A 19,688-nucleotide genomic window follows, 5' to 3' on the forward strand; every position below is an offset into this window, starting at 1 on the left:
CTTGACCCTGGGTCCAGCAGAAGACTGACCTGTCACTGGTCCAAACATAGTGGCTCATGAAGAGTTGTCCTTGGACCTAAGAGCATTATCAGCATCATCTGGGAACTTGTTAGGAATGGAAATTGTCAGGCCTCTCCTCTGACCTACTAAATCCGGGATTCTGGAGCCGGGACCCTGCGATCTGTGCCATCCAGGAGAGTGTGGTGCATGCTCAACTTTGAGAACCACAGTTCAAACGAAAGCTGAAACTGTCATTGTGCTTTTTCCACCTCAGCCTCATGAGCAGCTTTCCCAAAAAGTATCCCAGTGGATGGCTTTGAAAAACATAAAGGCTTCATAGATAGTTCAGTGATCACTGCCTTGTGAGAGGTCCCTAGACTTGGTTTTTATGTAGCTTTTCATTTCATTGAACTCAACATTTTCCAAACTGATTTGACCAAAGAATTCTTTACTCCTTTCAAATGCTCTTGGTGCTGCCTCATTATGCCCCAGCATCTTTTCTTTTTTCCCAAAGTGCTGGAGTTACAGGCATGAACCACCGCACCCAGCCTAATAATTCTGTTCTATAAAAGTGAGGGTTGTGGCCACAGTATTTTACAGCAAGAATGCTCCTCCTGGAAAGCTGTGTGCCCTAAGGAAGGAGGTAACTTATTCCAGAAGGGAGGGTGTGAGGGAAACAGTGGCAAGATGCACGAAGGCATCGCTTCTCAGAGTGTGGTCCCCAAAACAGCGGCATCTGCATCACCAGGAGACTTGATAAAAGTGCAGACTCTTGAGCCCTATCCTGGATCTTCTGAATCAGAAACTCTGGGAGTGGGGCCCAGCACCTGTTTTAAGCTCTCCTGGCTATGCTGAGGCACCCTCCGGTTTGAGATCTGGGGTAAGAGGGAGGGAATGGAGCTAGACTCCACTCTTCGGAGGAAGAGCGCTGAAGCCCTGAACGTAAATTGTGGGTAGAGCTGGACGCCTAAGAGGTATTCATGGAAGTCACCTGAATAAACTGAGCTTAGTTGTTCCTCCATTTACACTAAGGCAGTAGTTCTCATTTCCGGTGGTACATTAGAATCACTAGAGAGTGCTTTAAAAATATACCTGCCTAAGCCTGGACCCCACCCAATTGAATCAGAATCTCTGGAGTTGAGTCTGAGGGTCTGCATTTAAAAAAAAAAAAAATTTACTTTAAGTTTCAGCATACATGTGCAGAACGTGCAGGTTTGTTACAGAGGTAAACATGTGCCATGGTGGTTTGCTGTACTGGTCAACCCGTCGTCTAGGTCTTAAGCACCACATGCATTAGCTATCTGTTCTAATGCTCTCCTTCTCCTCGTCCCCCAACCCCGATTCCAGCACGCACCCAGGGTTGCAATCTACTGATCCAGAAAGTGGCTCGTTAACGAAAAATCATGCTTTGCCTTGTCTTTGTATTTTCATAAATTTTTCCATTAGGCATTTATTTTACCTATTTATATGAGACAAATTACATATTCATATGGAAAAAACACTTGGAAAATATAGAAAAGCTGAAAAGACAGAAGAAATAGCACTCGTGTTCCTACTATCCAAAGACATTTGTCTTTGATATGTTGGTGTGCTTTTTTTCTATCTTGTGTGTGTGTGTGTGTGTGCGTGCACGAGCGCACGCACGCACGCACCGGTTTGAATTTTTACAGCACTGTGTTTCTATTTAATGAACCGTTTCTGTCCATTTTTAAACTTAACATTATATCTGAAGTAGGTCTGTGCATTGTTATAGTTATACGTACGATTTTTAATACACTCTTTTGGTAACATGAAAGAAATGGTTTTTTCACATGTACATACTTTAGGAGGGTATTTAGGGAGGCCTTTCTTTACAATGCCTGTATTTCAAGCATACTGCAAAATTCTATTTTGAATGTCAGAAGTAGAACATTAACTTACTTCTCTTTGAATTTCTATCCACAATCCTAACCTACCCTCCGTCTTTTCCTCCCCACAAACCCACAGGTAGATATCTGCATTAGGCGGGCAGGGGATAATGTCTGCTGCAGAAAGTCAAAGAAGCGAAGCATGTATATATTTTCTCAGTATTTTGTAACCACCATTCTATTTGTCAGCCTTAGCTGCTGTCGGATTTCTCTGAAGTCATGAGCTGTAGTCCCACAGGTTGTGATATGATTCATAAACATTAGAAAGAAAAAACAAATGAGTAATGGATGAAAGAGACAGAGGGAAGGTGAGATAAAGGAAAGAGTGGTGGGACAAATAGACTAAGGTTCTGGTGTACCTTGCGCTCAGCCAGAAATGCCAAAATCAAGCCATGTATCTCCTTTGCTCTCCTATACTTTCAATGTAATGTAATGTTCCCAGGACTTTGTTCTTTGTTGCACAGTTTTATATACATATGTGTGTATATATACTAATATACTAGATATATATATTAGTATATATACTAATATATACACACATATATGTATAATATGTATAATTATATATGTGTATATGTATATATATTCAGTAATATATATATTTTTCATATATAATATATATTTTATATATATGTGTATATATATTCTTGGCTGCCTCCACCTTCTGACTTAGCTGCTGGTTTGAAAACATGCACGCCGTCACTGTTGGGTGAGATGCAGCTGCGCTTGTCTTCCATGTTGGTGTCGTGGATGCGCCAGGTAATTCTGCCCCATCTTCTTGCAGGGCATTATGGGAAGGATGCTTACCGAAGTGGAGGACCTGATCTCCATAACTTCATCTCATCTGGATTTGTCACATTAGGAAGAGGACACACCAAGGGTACAGTGGAAACCATTTTTTACTAAAATACAGAGGTTGCCTAGGGAACCCCATCTGAAATGAGAAGATGGTGTGGAGGCCAGAGGCTTGTCTGGGACAGGAATAAGTGGGGTGGTTCCATGACAGCTTGTCCTGGTGACATGTGTGGCTTCTGACAGGAGTTACCAGGAGGTCACAGGTGTGACTTTAGAGGGCGATAGACTTCCAAGAGACACCCATCCCGCTGCACCCATGGCGGAGACACAGATGCTGGCGGCGCCTTGTGGGAGGGGACCACAGGGAGTGTGGTGGAAAACTACTGGTGGATGTAGCAGCATTTGCAATGTGTGTGTTTGCCTCTTGGCTATTATTCCTTTTCCTTTTGAAAGCTACATTTTATAAACCGATGTCAATGTTCTGTACTGTGGTATCTAAGCCGGTGTGCATGTGGAGAGTTTCAGCATCCTAAGTGTGTCTCCGTAAACACTCTATGATGTGGACACAAGGGTAGAAGGTTATGCAGACCTTCAAGCCTCAAGATGAAAGCTAACCTAGAGTTTCTGCTGAGCTGCTTTACGACCTAGCTGACAGCTTGCAGAGCATCTGTGCAGGGGGCATGGACTCCTCCTCAATTCTGTCTTTTGTTTAAACAAGGTCCTACGAGTGTTGTGAGCATTCTGTCACATCAAGAGTCACTGGATCCCTAACTCCTTTGATTACTGTCCCAACACCTGTGTGCTGTCATAGATCAAATGTGAATTCTGTTGTAGGGATAGTGTATCCCTGTCTTCCCCTGAGATACGTGTCTTGTGTGAGTAAACAAGGAACTGTGCAATATTTTCTTACATTCCATGCACCTACTTTTTAAATTCCTTATGTGATGTTTGTTCATCCTATAGAGGAAAAAAATCTGTATCTGTGTATGTATTTTCTGTTGTGTCTATTTGTGTCTAAATAAAGTTTATTGAGGATACAGGTGGCATTTGTGGCTACTAAGAGTTGCAGAATCAAACTGAGACCAGCTATCTCCAGAATGGGAAATGGACTTCACATTTACTCACTAAAAGATACATTCTGGGCCATAGTCTATTAACTCAAACCTGGGATTGCCGGTCCCCACATCATCCACTCTGTGATTATTACCTAGCACTGTGAGACAATTTACTCTCAAACTTAGCTTTTTAAAACAGTAATAAACATCCGTTATCTCACATAGTTCCTGTGGGTTGGGAACCTGAATGCTTTGGGCTCGGAGTCTCATGAGGTTGCTATCACCACATCAGGCAGGGCTGCCTCCTCTGAAGGCTTGACTAGGGCTGGAGGATCTGCCTCCAAGATGCTTCATTCACATGGTGCTGGATGTTGGCAAGAAGCTTCAGTTCCTCCCCATGATGTTCTCTCCCTGGGTAGCTGAGTGTCTTCACTGCATGGTGCCTGGATTTCCTCAGGGTGGGTAATCAGAGAAGGAGAAAGACAGAAGACACGGCATCTTTGATAACCAATCCTATCTGTTGCACGCCATTACTTTTGCAATATCTTATTCTGAGTGGGTGGAAACTACACTGAGGCACGAATATCAGGAGCCGAGGATTGTTGGGGGCAAATTTGGAGGCCAGCTACTACAAGCCTACAAACCTTGGAGCAGAGGTGGAAATATGGATTTCCAAACAGAACACAGCAACTGTTAGGGAGGTTTCTCCACTGCAGTGGTTCCCCACCCTTTCCCCTACCCCTTACTCTTATAGGTGGTCCAACCCAAAACACCCAACACTTCAACCAACAGAACTCTTTATACATATAATAAATATGATGGCTTTGGGTTCATGCATTCTTTCAACAAATATTTAATGAGGCCTGCTATGTGCTAAGCAATATTTAGAAGATACAGAGTTTATGGAGTTCCTTACAGAACTCACATTCCACTGGGAGAAACAGACAAAATAAATTATTGACAATAAGTGCAAGGAGAAAAATTAAAGCAGGCAGCAGGGAGTGCAGTGGCAGGAAGCTGCTCTTCCCAGGGAAGGCCTCTCCAATAAGGTGGGAATTGGGGAAGTAGAAAGGAGGCCAGTCTGAGTACAGCAGGATAAAAGAGGACGAGAGTGGAAAGAGAGAGGATCCAAGCCATAGGGGAGCCACATCATGCATTTATCCAATAGTGGACGTAAGACTGCTTCCAAATGAACTGGACTCCATCAGAGCCACATAAAGGTGATTCCCAATCCCGGTCTGTTCTTTCAGTCACTGCTGCTGGGGGCATCCAAGAGACCCTCCCCTGCCCATGCCTGTGGGGCTGTGCTGTGTCTGATGCTCCTTATCTCCCACCTTAATTTGTTCTGTGGCACCACCTGCCCCTCCTGTGCATGCATTGCTTGTTCTCCCCATTCACTATTTGTGCCATATTTTTCTCCCCATTCCCTTCTCTACCAAGGCTTCTGACACCTTCTCTTTCCAGGAATGTACCTTGTGTGTATTTCCCTATTTAGAGAACAGCTTAAGTTTCAAGAACAAAGAATCTGGGTTTGAGGGTGGTGGTTGGGGGTAGTGGGTGCAGGTAGACTTTGGAAATGGAGATTCCATTTTTTAGAGAGAGAGAGAGAGAGGGAGACAGGGTCTCACTCTGTTGCCCAGGCTAAAGTACAGTGGCACAATCATAGCTCACTGTAACCTCAAACTCCTGGGCTCAAGTGATCCTTCCATTTCAGCCTCTTGAGTAGCTGGGACTACAGGCGCATGCTCCCATGCTCAGCTAATTTAATTTTTTTTTTTTATTTTTATAGAAACAGGATCTCACTATGTTGCCCAGGCTGGTCTCAAACTCCTGGCCTCAAGTGATCCTCCTACCTTCCCCTCCCAAAGTGCTGAGTTTATGGAATTGAGTCACTACACCTGGCCTGAACTTCCCTTCTAATGTCAGGGACTCTTTAGTCATCTGGACAGCTGGGATCTCTGGAAAAGGGCAGGGAACCATCCTCTCTTCCTTCAGAGCAAACTAAGTTCAACTCTAAGTGCTAGCTGTAAGCAACTGGCCCCATGTAAATATCCCACGGAAGGGAACAATTCAGAAACATCTAATGTGGGGTCATTTTCATTTGTATGTGTTTAATTCTCTTTGTTTTCTTTCTTTATCCCTTTGTTTCAACTTCAGTGACTCCCTTTCTGGATCCTCTTACTTTATTCCTTTTTCCCTCTTCATCCTGTTTTCCTTAGGCCTCCTGGCGGCATCTAGCCATTGTGTTGCCCCATTTTGACTCTCAGGACTAAATGGGTAGCCAACACCTGCTTTACAAGGTAATACCATTGCCCTACTAACCTGGATCACTTAATTTAATGTGTATTTCTAATCAGACTCTGATTATCCAAGAGCCAAGCATGGATGGTCCTCGTTCTAAGTGAGGATGGGAGTCTTCATTGGAATCTTAGTTGACATCAGTCCTGTCAGCCTTTTTTTTCTTTTTTTTTATTTTTGAGACAGAGTCTTACTCTGCCATCTAGGCTGGAGTGCAGTGGCACGATCGTGGCTCGCTGCAACCTCTGTCTCCCGCGTCCAAGCAATTCTTCTGCCTCAGCCCCCCAAGTAGCTGGGACTACAGGCATGCGCCACCTCGCCTGGCTAATTTTTGTATTTTTAGTAGAGACAGGGCTTCACCATGTTGGCCAGGCCAGTCTCAAACTCCTGACCTCAGGTGATCCGCCTATCTCAGCCTCTCAAAGTGCTAGGATTACAGGCATGAGCCACCGTGCCAGGCCCTGTCAGCCCTTTTTTATAGGGTCTAGAGGCAGCTTGGAGACAGAAGCACCCTTTAGCATCAGTGGGGGCTCCTCCACTTCAAGGGCTTGGGGGTAAGAATGCTTATGGATCTGTCTGCTTTGTAACAAGATCCATAGTGCATGGGTAATTAAATACTCTCAAAGGAAGCCTACAATAAATGGATATTCTTTTGTTAGTGGGATTGAGAATGTGAGACCTTATAAAACATAGAATTCTGCCTGTGGGAGCTCCATATCCCTCAAAGGCCTCTACTGTCTCTCTCACCTGTTGGTAGAACCTTCATTTTTGTCTAGAAGGTCCCACAGTGATTGGCCAACCCCCCAGGTTACATAGCACCGCCTTAGGCTCCCCAGGCACTAGAATTAGTTCTGACACCCTTTTTCAGGACTTTCTAACTGAATGGCATGCTCATTCTTTATCTTATAATTCTTACTTTTACTGTCTCCTTCTAAGTACCTACTTCTGCGTGTCTCCCTTACTTGATTCCTTTCTTTGACCTCCTATTCATTCATCCCTCATGATAAATAGAATCTAGGGCTAAAATGCTGATCTGAGTGACCATGAGTTTAGGCCAAGTTCCCCCTGAAATCTTTTCTTCGTTAATTAGACAGGATCACCCAGCTCCCAACACTGGAACCCAGAACAGTCTTTAGCAAGGCAAAGAGTCCTCCCAGGCTGCCACCATGAAAACTCAGTGATGAAGACTTCTATTTGCTGAGCATTTACATGTACCAGGTCTTTACATACATACATACATATGTATGTTCTCAATCCCACTAACAAAAGAATACATACGTACATACATACATACATACTGTGTGCCAGTATCTTCACCTTTACAACCACCCTGTGGGAGAGCTCATTACCTTCATTTCATAGGCAAAAAGTGAAACTCAGAGCAGTTGAGCAACTTGCCTAAGTCAACATCAAGCAGTCGGTCTTGTTTTATTCCAAATCCAGGCCTGATTCTGAAGATCTGCTGCTGCTCACTGTGCTATCCTGCCTCTCCAAGCTGCGGAGCAGCTGAGGTGGTGGATGGGCTGTGCTTCCATGGGAACCACACGTAGATGCTCAGTAGAAGATGACTCTTCTTATTAGGGGCACACATTTTGCAAGACAGGAAGTCATAAAAAAGATAAGCCAGGAGTTACAGCATGAACACTACATTGGCAGGGACTGCCCTTCCTGAAAGGAAGCTCAGTCCCTTCAGATAGATTTTCAGAATCTGTCTAAATGAATACATCTGTGGAAACCCCATTCGACTTTGGCAATTTGGTTAAAAACTCAGTCCGGCTGGTTGGTTTTTGAGCCTGGTTGAAAAAGCCAGGGGATTCTTTCCAGAACCCCTACATTTCAATATTGTCAATTTCAGTGGTTTCCACTGGGATATCCCTGGCCACAGCAGGGTGAGTAAGGGGTCCTTACAGTGGTGGCAGCAGCAGTGGCAGATGTGCTCACTGCAGCTGCAGAGTGAATGTGACATGCAGGTTCCCATGGAGGTGATGATGCGAGTTACTGCCTGCCCTCCTCTGGTATTTCTCACTACTCACCAGGTCTTTTCTGCCATGCTGGGAGCCAGATAGAGGAGGGTGGGAGTTAGAGAGAGAGAGAGGAAGAAAGACCAAGGGAGAGAGAAAGAGAGAAATTTTTGAAGCCTTTGGTAAAAGGAAGGAGCTACAGTGATCGCTCCGTTGTAGGAGCGATTGCCTGTTTTTCCATTAATTCATCCACTAAATCACGTTTCCTGAGCACTGGCTGAATACTAGACACTGTTCTGGGCACTGAGGATACAGCAGACAAACTTACATGTCAGTCAGAGAAGACAGAAATAAACCAAGATGCAAGTAAATATATGAAGTAGGTCTAATGGAGTTAGGAGCTTTGGAGCAATTAAGTCAGGGAATGGAGTGGGGAGCTGCACTTTTTAAAAGAGAGTCCAGAAGGCCTTAGGAAAAAAAAAAAAAGAAGTGACATTGAGCAAAGACTGACGGATGTGAAGGATCAGGCCATCTGGATTTCTGGGGAGAAGGGTCTTCCAGTTGAGGGAACAACCGTGCTTTGCCTACCTGGCTTGTGTGGGGAGCAGCAGTGAGGCTGGAACAGAAGGAACCAGAGCGTAGTGGTTGGAGGTGTGGTCAGAGAGGTACAGGGAATTGACCCCACAGGGCCCTGTGGGGCATTTAAGAATCTGGCTTCCACTCTGGGGAAATGAGAAAAGACACATTTTGGGGCTGAGGTATTGGCAAAGTGGAAGTCTGTGGAAGGACCAGATTTTAGGCAGAGATCAGGACGCATATGAATTCAGTGTGTCTTCATGTTAAGTTTCAGATGCTTGTTAACCATCCAGGTGAAAATGCTGAGTTCAAGGGAAAACTCTTGGCTGGGGATAGAAGGGTGGGAGTTTCCAGTAGGTGAATGGCTTTTGAAGCTGGGAGGATGTTAGCTAGGGAGTGAGTAGTGCTCTTCAGGTGATGAGGCCTGAGAATGGAACCATGGGGCACCCCAACAAGGAGAGGCTGGGGGGATGAGGAGGGACCTACAGAAAAGATGACTCAGGAGTGGGTAGCCAGGCATCAGGAAACCAGGGTGGTGTGCTGTCTTGGAAATAAAGTGGAAAAAATAAATGTTCCCAAGAAAGGGAGCAATCGGCTATGGTAGACTGTAGAGAAATCCAATGAGCTTTAGCATGAGAAGTGACCGCTAGGTGCGACTGAGTCTCATGGAGGTCATTGATGAACTTGGCAAGAACAGTTTGGGGGTGGGATGGGGGAGCATCTACTCAGTGGATGCAAGAGAAGAATGGATGATGTCTGGGATGTGCTCATTACCTGGACAAACCAAGTGATGGGAAGAGGAAGGTGGATTATTTCGGTAAATGTCAGAAATGTTTTCTAATAAAAAGTCATACAAGTGGGAGGCCAAGAGGGCAGATCACCTAAGGTCAGGAGTTCAAGACCAGTCTGACCAACATGGCAAAACCCCATCTCTACTAAAAATACAAAATTAGCTGGGTGTGGTGGCGTGCACCTGTACTCGCAGCTACTTGGGAGGCTGAGACAGGAGAATCACTTGAACTCGGGAGGTGGAGGTTGCAATGAGCCGAGATCGTGCCATTGCACTCCAGCCTGGGCAACAAGAGCGAAACTCCATCTCAAAAATTAAAAAGAAAAAGAAAAAGTAATTCAAGATTTTAAAATAAGAGAATGGGAGAAGACAAATGCCGACTACAGGTACAGACAACTCTTTAGAGTTTTAATGTTAAGGATTATAGAGAATGAGAGCAGTAGTCAGCCAGAAGGGAGGATGGTGAAAAGAGAGTTTTGTTTTGCTTTGTTTTGTTTTTTTAAGAGGGGAGAAATCACAGTCCATTTGTCTGCAGATAGGAATGATCCAATAAAAAAGGGAAAAATTGATTATGCTGGGGGTGTATTTCAGAAGTGACATTCTTGGTAAGTGAAAGCAGATAGAATCTACAGCCCAGGCGGGGCACTGGCCTTGGCAAGGAGCAAACCCCACCAGGGCACATATGACAGATAGGCCACATGGCTGCAGGTGCAGGCAAGTGGGTGTATGTGATCTTTGCTCAGTGAAATAGAAAGCAAACCATCAGCTGTAAGTGAAGGGTTAGGGTGACCGACCATCCCGGGTTGCCCAGGACCGTCCAGTTTTATCACTGAAAGTCCTGTGTCCTGGGAAAACACTCAGTTTCTGGCAAATGAGGACAGTTGGTCACCCTAATGGTGTGGGAGAAAGCTCTGCCAGTCTGGCTTCAAAGCATTTTTCACGATAACCTGCAGAACCCAGAGAAGTAGCATAAGGGTGCTTCTGCCCAGAGCTCGAACCGGCACAGCTCCAAGGCCCTAGGAAATATTGGGACTGCTCTGAGGTCACCTGGGAGATGGAGACAAGGCCAGAATGCAAGAAGCTGTTGGCCTGTGAGCACCTTTCCAGACCCCACAGAACAACCCTGAACGGATCTCGTCATCCCATCCAAATAATGCTCTTGGGGACTGGTTTGGGTATGGCCATCCTGCTGCCCAGAGAGGCACTCCATGGGGCCTGAGGCAGAAAGTTCAGGGACTAAATGCTAAAAAGGGGGTGAGTGCATTGGAGCAGGTGATGAGGTCAAGGCTGGCAAAGTGGCCATCCTGAGGCCAATTTAGGGGTCTCACTAACAAGGGAATCACAGAGGTGCCCCCTTGACTGTGCAAACCCACCGATCTGAGGAGGAGGAGCTATGGGGCTGGCGGGATTCTAGAGGCTAGGCTGATGGCACCTGCTGTATCTGACTCTAAGAAGGGCATGAAGCCAGGCCTGGCTTGTAAAATTCAGAAAACACAGAGATGTTAGTCAGTGATGATGGGGGTCAATAGTCTAACTGGCATAAGAGAGCAGGACAAGGGGAAACAAGGATAAGAGCCTTAGTCCCTGGAATTGGTGGGGGATGTGAGAGTAGATTTTTGAGGAGTGTGTGACTTTGGGAAATAACAATGGCCAGGGACTAACCATTAACGTGGGAGGCTGAACAAAGCAGAGAAGTTAATCAAAGCTGAGGTCAGGGACCTCCTCCAGCTGCGTCAGGTTTTATGTGGACTGTGGACATCCTACCCAGCACTGCCTTCTGGGGCTGAGCTTGCTTTATCTCCTCAGCCCTTTCTGCAGACCCACGGCTGATCTGATCCGGGGGCCGTGCTCACCACTCCCACCAGCCCATTTGTATGGGTGCTGCCCATGGCCTCATGTGATACAAGATTTGAAATTAGGCCTTTTCTCCTAGGAAGAAAGGATGGATATGTATGTGTGGGCCTCCGTAAAATCGCAGGCTGCCACCCCCACACCAGGATTTGGGCAAGAACCCCAGACCAACAGTGGATTGTAGCAAGGAGATGTCTGAGGCATTTGACTAATAGAACCCTGCCTAGATATTTTCATGGTCCGGAGAGCCAGGGGAGTGAGTGGGTTTGAGTATACCAAGGTGTTTGAATGCTGGACTCTAGATAAAGCGCAGCACTCAGAAGGCGTCCAGTCTCCATGGCAACAGTGAGCTTTTTTTCAACCCTGAGAGGGAAGTCCAGGCTTGCCTGGGAATGGCCTCTGTGAAGCCAGTACCACCTGGGAGCCGTCTTTCTTGTGTGGCTCTAGAGGTGAGGGGTGGACGGGGAGGAGTGGGAGCAGAGCAGAGAGGAACTCTCGGGTTCTGGGCTGAGGGCACCAAAGATCTCAGCTGACTATTGGTCATTCGGATCTGCACATGTGGGACAGCACCCCTGTTTACTTCATGTCCGCTCACTCCTGATTAATGGCTGGATACGGAGAACCTGTCATTGACTTGGTGTGCTCAGCTTTATTCAACAGTGTTTCCCATGACCCTGGCTAGCACACACAGGCTGTCCCTAAGTCTTACCCTTAGGAAAATATGGGATGTCAGTGTGATTCCATATGTTGTTAGAATCGAGTCAACCTCACACCATAGCTACTTGGTGAAAAAATGATTGCATCAGAAGTAAAGATGGGCCTGTAGGAATGGTGAGTTTTATCTTCAACAGAACTACTGTTCAAACAAAAGTTTATATATATATATATATATATATATATATATATATATATATATATATATAAAGGTAAAAAAAAAACAAAAAACCTTTGAGAGTTTCTCAGTCAGGTAGTTCTGTTTGCAAGTTCAGCCATTTTGCCTAAGGGCAATGATTCTGCAAAACTCTCTTTCCCATATGGGTCCTGTTAACAAGGATACCCACCACCCTCCAGAAAGCTGAAAGGATGCTGTGACTCCTCGGTATGGCCCAGGACTCTGTCTCCAGCTGGATTCACAGCAATTAAGCCAGTCAGGTTGATATGAGGAGCAGGAGAGCACTAAGCACTCAAGCATGGGACAAGTTCCTGAGCCACCCACAGAGTCCACCTCTAAGGTAGCACCACCACATTTGCCCTCAGGAGACTCACTCATATCCCTGTTTAATGCTTGTTTGTGGGCCTGCTACCATTGGCCCATGTAGGTGGCAGGCCAAGCCACTGGGACAATCTTCTGGACTGGTATAAGGAGAGGAGAGATAGTATCCGGCAAAGGAGGAGTGCCAGATAAACTGCAAGGCTGCTTGCTTGTGGAAGTTTCAGCTCTTACCTGTAGGGTACATGTATGCTTTCTTCAAAAGGGGAATAACTCAGGTATAGCTGGATCTCCCATGGCCCCCAGTAGGGAGCAAGAGAGACTTTTGGACACCGGGGATCATGAATGTGTCCCATATTCCTCAGCATTCACCAGCTTGTCTTTCTATTAGGCAGAAGGGGAGGCTCACGGGAAGTCTGTTATAACCCTAATCTTGATGCTTTCTTTACTATCTCTTTGGGAGAGGAGAGAGGGCAGAGTTCTGTTTTGCCAGAGGCTGGCTTGCTCAGCCAGAGGTCTAGCAGCTCTGGGCTGTTGCTCTTCTTGTTTTCCAATCCCTCGCTGGTGCCAAATCTGAGCTTTCTCTTGCCATGACCCTTGGGCTAGTACAGTCTCTCTTCCTGGCACTGGTCTTGGCACCGAGTGGTCATCCAAGTTGGGAATCTCCCCTTCTTATGTGCCAGCCCTTGGCATTTGCTTCCCTCATTCTCTACTGCTCACTGCCAAGAGTCTCACAGACCCTGAAAGCTAAGCTATGGGGCTAAGTCAAGCCCCACGAAGGTGGTAGGAATGGCTTCTCTATGCCAGCTTGGGTTTGTGGCCAGGAGAAAACAGCCTCTCAATCAACAGTGGCCAGGATTTCATGGTGGCCTAGAAGTGGGGCAGAAGACTGGTGTTCTCAGGGCATCACTGTTTGAAACATAACTATATTCTGTGCAGATTATAAACATGGCAGAGTAAAGACATTTCAGCCTCTCTTGCCTAGAATCATGGCCTCAGCCTCAGTCTTACTCCACTCCAAATAGTAACGTAAATTTTCTTCATTCAGTGGTTGTTGGAAGAAGAAAACGGGTGAAGAGAGTCATGGAGTCAGACATGCTGGACTCCTGGCTCTAACCTTGCTAGCTGTGTGACTTTGACCTTTTTGACATTCATCAATATGATAGGGTAACAGTACTACTTACTTATCAGGGCTGTTGTGGAGACCGTAGGAGAAGCACCTGCACCAGAGCTCTGAGCACTCAAGCAATGGTAGCCCTTCATGTTGTTGGAGCTTAAGAGTGCTGTAGAATCTTACCCCTCAAAGGATGATGTGCAGACCAGCCATTGGGCTTCACCTGGGAGCCAGTGAGAAATGCAGACTCCCAGGGCCCACCCCAAACCTACTAAATCAGAATCACCATTTTATTATAACAAAAACTCCAGGTAATTCATACACGCATTAAAATTTGAGAAGCACTGAGAGAAAATATTTTTTTAAATTTCAGTGAAGTCCCCTCAATGGCCTTTAAGATCACTTCTAAGATTCATATGCCACACAGTCTCATTCCATATCCTGCATGTTGGAAGCCAGATTGTCCCATAGCTGAGGAAGAAAATAATTTGAAGAGCTCTGAGGGAGGATGCAGAGACCTCTTAAGATTCCAGTGACCTGTTCTAGATAGGGAACCAAAACCAGCAACAGAGACATGTACATTTGCCCATTCCAGTGAAACTCAGGTATCAGTTGAGCAAAGATGAGTAAGACAGATTCTGCCTATGAGAAGCCAGGCAGTAAAACTCCTGCCGAGTAAATGGGAAGTGCCATGAAGTAGATCCCACGAACAGTGGAGGATATTATAAGAGAAAAATGTTGCCTCTGAATGGACGGGTCCTAAATGGCCTCCTATGGGAGACGGGGTTGAGAGAATTACCTTGCAGGAAAAGAAGAAAGTGACGGGCCGAGAATAGGGCAGAGCAGGTATTTCAGGTTGGCGAGCCTCCTAAACAAAGACATGATCATGGAAATGCAGGTGTGTGGGGCCATAAGTCACCTGTAGAGGGTAGAGCAGGAAAGTGATGGGACCATAAGTCAACTGTAGACGGTGGGCAGGAAGGTGATGGGGCCATAAGTCACCTGTAGAAGGTAATGAGAAAGCAATGGGGCTATAGGACACCTGTAGGGAGGTAGTGGAAAGGTGAAGGCACCGTAGGACACCTGTAGGGGGCAGTAGGAAACAGAGCTAGAAAGGCGGGTTGGAGGCAGTGTCCTGAATCCTTCCAGGCACAAAAATGTGGGCTGAGTTAAACATTACAATTAATGACCACTGCCCATTACTCTTCCTCCTTGTTACACTTCTGCCTTTAAGAACAGAACTAAGGAGCAAAGCAACACGCAAAAAGCAGACCTCTGTGTGTGGCTGACTCCATGGACAGAGATGGACTACAAACTGATGTTCAACTCCCCTCACCTCTACTTTTCTCAGCACGAGTGTCCCTGTTTGCGTGAATTGTGGTGCAGCTCAGACTGCAGAGCTGAAGGGAGTTGAGTGGGTTTATGGATTTCGTGCTCCCCAGAGACTCAACCATGGCTCCAATCATGGATAGTTTCACTGTTGCAGACCTCAGTTTCCTCATGTAAATCAGAGCATTGAAGATTGATAAGACCCTTTATTGTCTGTCATTCTGGGATAGTTTCAAGATAAGACACTTCCTAAATGTAGGCCTACTGCATCGAATAAGGTGGGGAGCTTTTCCCCCAGAGGATGTCTTTGAGTTTGAACACCCCGTGTGTTCTCAGAGCAGTCTATTCTTCTGCCACTCTGAGTCTTGGACCATTCATATCCTTGTTTAAGGTACCAGTAATAAGACCCTCCCAATATGAACATAGGACTGAAAAGAAGTGGCTTTTTTCTAAGGTTAATAGCAGATTGTTCATAGTTCATACCTGAAGGCCCTTCCACAAGGAATTCATAAATGTGCAGTTTGGGTTCAGAGGGGCCAGAGCTCATAAAGTATTCATTCCTTGAATAGGATTGATGTCAGACTCTTGTTCTCTTCATCTGCTTCCCAGTGAATCTTTTTTTTTTTCTTCTGTCCTGGGGGAGTAATTCTGGGGAAATGTAATGGTTTTCTGGTTTTTCACTAAGAGCAGTTGAACGCCTGAGCCCTGAATCCATTTAACCGAAATAGATAGGGCCATGGCATAGTCATTAGCTGCTGTGCCAAAACTCGTGTTGAAATTTGACTCTCAGTGTGGCAGTGTTAGCAGGTGGAGCCTAGTAGAGGGGTGTTGGCTCTTGGGGGGAAGATTCCTCAGGAATAGATTATTGTTGTCCCACAAGGATGAGTTCTTTCTCTCACAGAACTGGATTAATTTCCTGAGAGTGGGTTATTATAAAAGTGAGTTTGCTTCCTGGATGCTGTCTTGCTTCCTCTGTTGCCATGTGATCTCCATACACACCTAGACCCTGCTTTGCTTTGTCATGAGTGGAAGCATCATGAGCCCCTCAGCAGATATAGCTGCCCAGTCCTGGACTTTGCAGCCACCAGAATCGTGAGCAAAATAAACCTCATTTCTTTATAAATTACCCAGCCTCAGGTATTCTGATACAGCAACACAAAATGGACTAAGACATGAGCTATGCCCAGATTGGGGTGTAGCAGATTAGAGAGAAGCTTACGCTTACGCAGATGAAGACATTGTTCCCACAGTGAAAAACAAAGGAGAGAGCCAAAAATGTAGACAAGTGGGCAGTGAGGGAATGGAGCCTCAAGCCAAGATCCACAAAGAAGGCCCTACATAGCTGGGGCTGAAGAAGGCAGGTTCTTTGGCAGCATCAGGTGGGAGATGGGGTACCAGTGGACCAAATGAGTAGAATCAGTAGCCCCCTTTTTATGTGAATTGAGAGGTTCTGGGGAAGCCTCTTGCTCTTGAGCATTTGCCCTTAAGCCTATTGTTCTACCCAAATTCTGTCATCTTAGCCTTTTCTTTAGATATGAGACATTCCTAGTCTTCAGGAGATCCCCTTTAAGAAGATATCTGGGCATTTATTGAGGTATTGGGCCTTGGTCCTTTTCCCCCAACTTCCTCTTCCCCTAGTGTTCCCCACCTTGGTAAATGGCTCCACTAGCTATACAGTTGCTCAAGCAGCACTCTACACACTGCACACTATCCTTGACATCTTTCTCTCTCTCACTGCCTGCATCCAAGTCCGTTACCATTCTATTTCATTCTCTTGAACTTCCACACCATTTGCCCCTTTCTTAGCCAGGATCCTCGTCTGTACCTCCTCTGCTTCCCATCCAGACGAGTTGCAAAGGTCTCCTCCGTGGAGTTCCATTTCCACTGCCCACCCTTCACCCACATCCTGTCCTCTACTGAGCAGCCAGACTGATCTAACTCATTCTACCTCATTTAACCAAATTTGCTGCAATGTACCTTCCTAACCTAATGTATTCCAGTGTAATCTTTCTAAAGCTCAGCTCTATTGTTATTACTTAGGTTATTTATTTGAGCCAGAATCTTATATATATATTAACCCTAACTCTTTGGAACAGTGCTTGCCCATCATAAAAATGCTGAGCTCAAAACTCTGAAATGGCAAGATGGACATACTCTTCTTTCATTCCTCTATTCTGTGGTAAAAAACATGACTCAGAATCAAAGCAGACAAGGCTCTACATCATCTAGCCCTTGCTTAACACCCAGGCATCTTGCTCTGCTGCTGTCCTTCTTGCTCACTGCACTCTAGCCAAAATTGGCTTCTTTTCTGCTCTTCCCTTTTTAGGGCCTTTGCACAGGCTGTTCTTCTGTCTGGAATGTTCTTCCACTTTGGTACTTATTGAACCAATATACTCATCGTTCAGGTCTCTGCCTAAATTTTCCTTTCTCTAGTAAGTCTTCCTTGGCCCTCAAGTGAAAATTATATCTTTCATAATATTTTCTTTATCATACTCTTCAAAAAATTATTTTTAACTTGTATGCTGTCTTGCCTAATGCCTGTCTTTGCCCCTGTGTGAGCAAGGACCATATCTGGGGATGCTGACCACTGTGTTCCCTATGGCTAGCACAGTGCCTAGCACATAGTTGATGCCCAGTGGATATTCATTAAAGAATGAGTGGATGGATGGATGGATAAATTGAAACAACTCCAACCTGGGAGTCAAGAGACCCGAGAACTTCCAGGTAAATATAGTATTAGAAAATTGCTTCATCTTTCTGAGTCTGCACCTCCCTACCTGTAAATTTTTGAGAAGATATTTTTCATTTCTAATATTCCAGGACTCCTGCATATGTGCTGAGACACAATGCATCTGTGCTAAGACAGTCCCTTCCACCTCTGTCAAAGTTGGTGCCCCTTGAATTGAGTCATCTCTGTACCTTTTATGAACCCGTTACCACTCAATCATATACATTTTTGAACACAAAAGTCTGCATATTGCTTTTTTCAGCTTAATATTCCTTGTAGATCATTTGATATCTACACCTACAGCTTTAGTTCAATTCTGCACCTCCCCCATGACTGCTTAATCGTATATGCTATTATACCATCATTTATATAGCCAGTTTTAGGCCCACAACTTTATTTTTACTGACTTTCTATTTTTTAATGTTTTTATTTAGAAACAATTTCAGACATATATAAAAGTTAGAATAATAGTGCAGATAATTCCTGTATACCCTTCGAATTTTCCAAATTTTAACATTTTAACACATTTGGTTTATCATTTTCTATCTTTGCCTCTCTTAGTCTCTGTCTCTGTCTCTCTTTTTCGTTATGTATAATATATACACAAATATACACATACACACATTATAAACATATACAGTTTTGTAACTATATGTATATATTTTTTTATAATTGTTTTTGTGAAATATTTGAGAGTAAATTTCAGATATGGTGGCCCTTTATTTCTTTTTTTTCTTTCTTTTTTTTTTTTCTCTGAGACAGTCTTGCTCTGTTGCCCAGACTGGAGTGCAGTGGCGCGATCTCGGCTCACTGCAAGCTCTGCCTCCTGGATTCACACGATGGCCCTTTATTTCTAAGTACGTATGTATTTTTTAAACTCAAGGACATTCTTTTACACAGCTACAGTATGATTATCAAAATGAGAAAAATTATCATTGATACAATACCAGTATATAATCTAAAGTGTTTATTCAAATGTACCACTAGTGTAAAAAGAAAAATGTTTTTCCTGGTCCGGGATCACATGTTGTTAGGTTTATTTCTAAGTAGCTGATCATCGTTGCTGTCTGTAAATGAGGTTTCTCTACCATAGGCCCTCTAACTGTTTATGCTTGAATATATGAAGGCTATCGATTTCCTCGTGTTAATTTTATATTCTGCTACCTTACTGATTTCTTTTATTGCTTATTTTTATTATTGGCATCCTAGGTATGCTACCATATCATATGCAAATACAGGCAGTTTTATTCTTTTTTTTTTTTTTGAGACGGAGTTTTGCTCTTGTTGCCCAGGCTGGAGTGCAGTGGCACGATCTCAGCTCACTGCAAGCTCCGCCTCCCGGGTTCAAGCGATTCTCCTGCCTCAGCTTCCCAAGTAGCTGGGATTACAGGCGCCCACCACCGTGCCCAGCTAATTTTTGTATTTGTAGTAGAGACAGGGTTTCACCATGTTGGCCACGGTGGTCTCAAACTCCTGATCTCAAGTGATCTGCCAGCCTCGGCCTCCCAAAGTGCTGGGATTACAGGCCTGAACCACCGTGCCCGGCCAGTTTTACTTCCTTACAGTTATGCTTCTCTATTGTCTGATTGCATTGGATTAATGCCACTGTAAAATGTTGAATAGTAGAGAAGATAAAGGGCATCTTTGCTTTGTTTCTGATGTTAGTGGAAATCCCTCCAGAGCATTCCCATTAAGATCCTGTCTTTATGACTAAGGTAGATAGACAGAGATGATTGATAGATAGATACAGATTGATTCACAAGAATTCATGTTGAGAAATTGTCCTTCAGTTCCTATTTTCTTGAGTTTTTTTATTAATCAAGAATGGATACTGAATTTTGTCAAAAGCTTTTTCAGCATCTGTAGAGATCATCACAGACTTGTCCTTTAGATCTGTTTTTTTGTTGTGTAATTTAAATGGATTTCCTAATATTGACCTAATCTTGCAGTCTTGGAATAAATCCCATGTTGTTTTATTTTCTTAATATAGTATTGGATACTGTTTGCTAATATTTCATTTAGCATTTTTGTGTCAGTATTCATGAATGATACTGGTTGATAGTTTTCTTTTTAT

The 19,688-nt window shown here is 44.6% G+C and overlaps 1 protein-coding gene across 2 annotated transcripts in view; it reads left to right on the forward strand.

Moving 5' to 3' along the window:
- SHISA6 (shisa family member 6) overlaps window positions 1-19,688 on the forward strand; it is a 321,052-nt gene that overhangs the window by 135,423 nt on the left and 165,941 nt on the right. For both annotated transcript variants that reach the window (XM_009251306.4, XM_009251308.4), the window contains exon 3: window positions 2,692-2,787. In XM_009251306.4, coding sequence (XP_009249581.3) covers window positions 2,692-2,787 — 96 coding nt within the window. The remainder of the gene's footprint in view (window positions 1-2,691; window positions 2,788-19,688) is intronic.

The sequence above is a fragment of the Pongo abelii genome, chromosome 19, assembly GCF_028885655.2.
Source record: "Pongo abelii isolate AG06213 chromosome 19, NHGRI_mPonAbe1-v2.0_pri, whole genome shotgun sequence".
NCBI classification, from domain to species: domain Eukaryota; kingdom Metazoa; phylum Chordata; class Mammalia; order Primates; family Hominidae; genus Pongo; species Pongo abelii.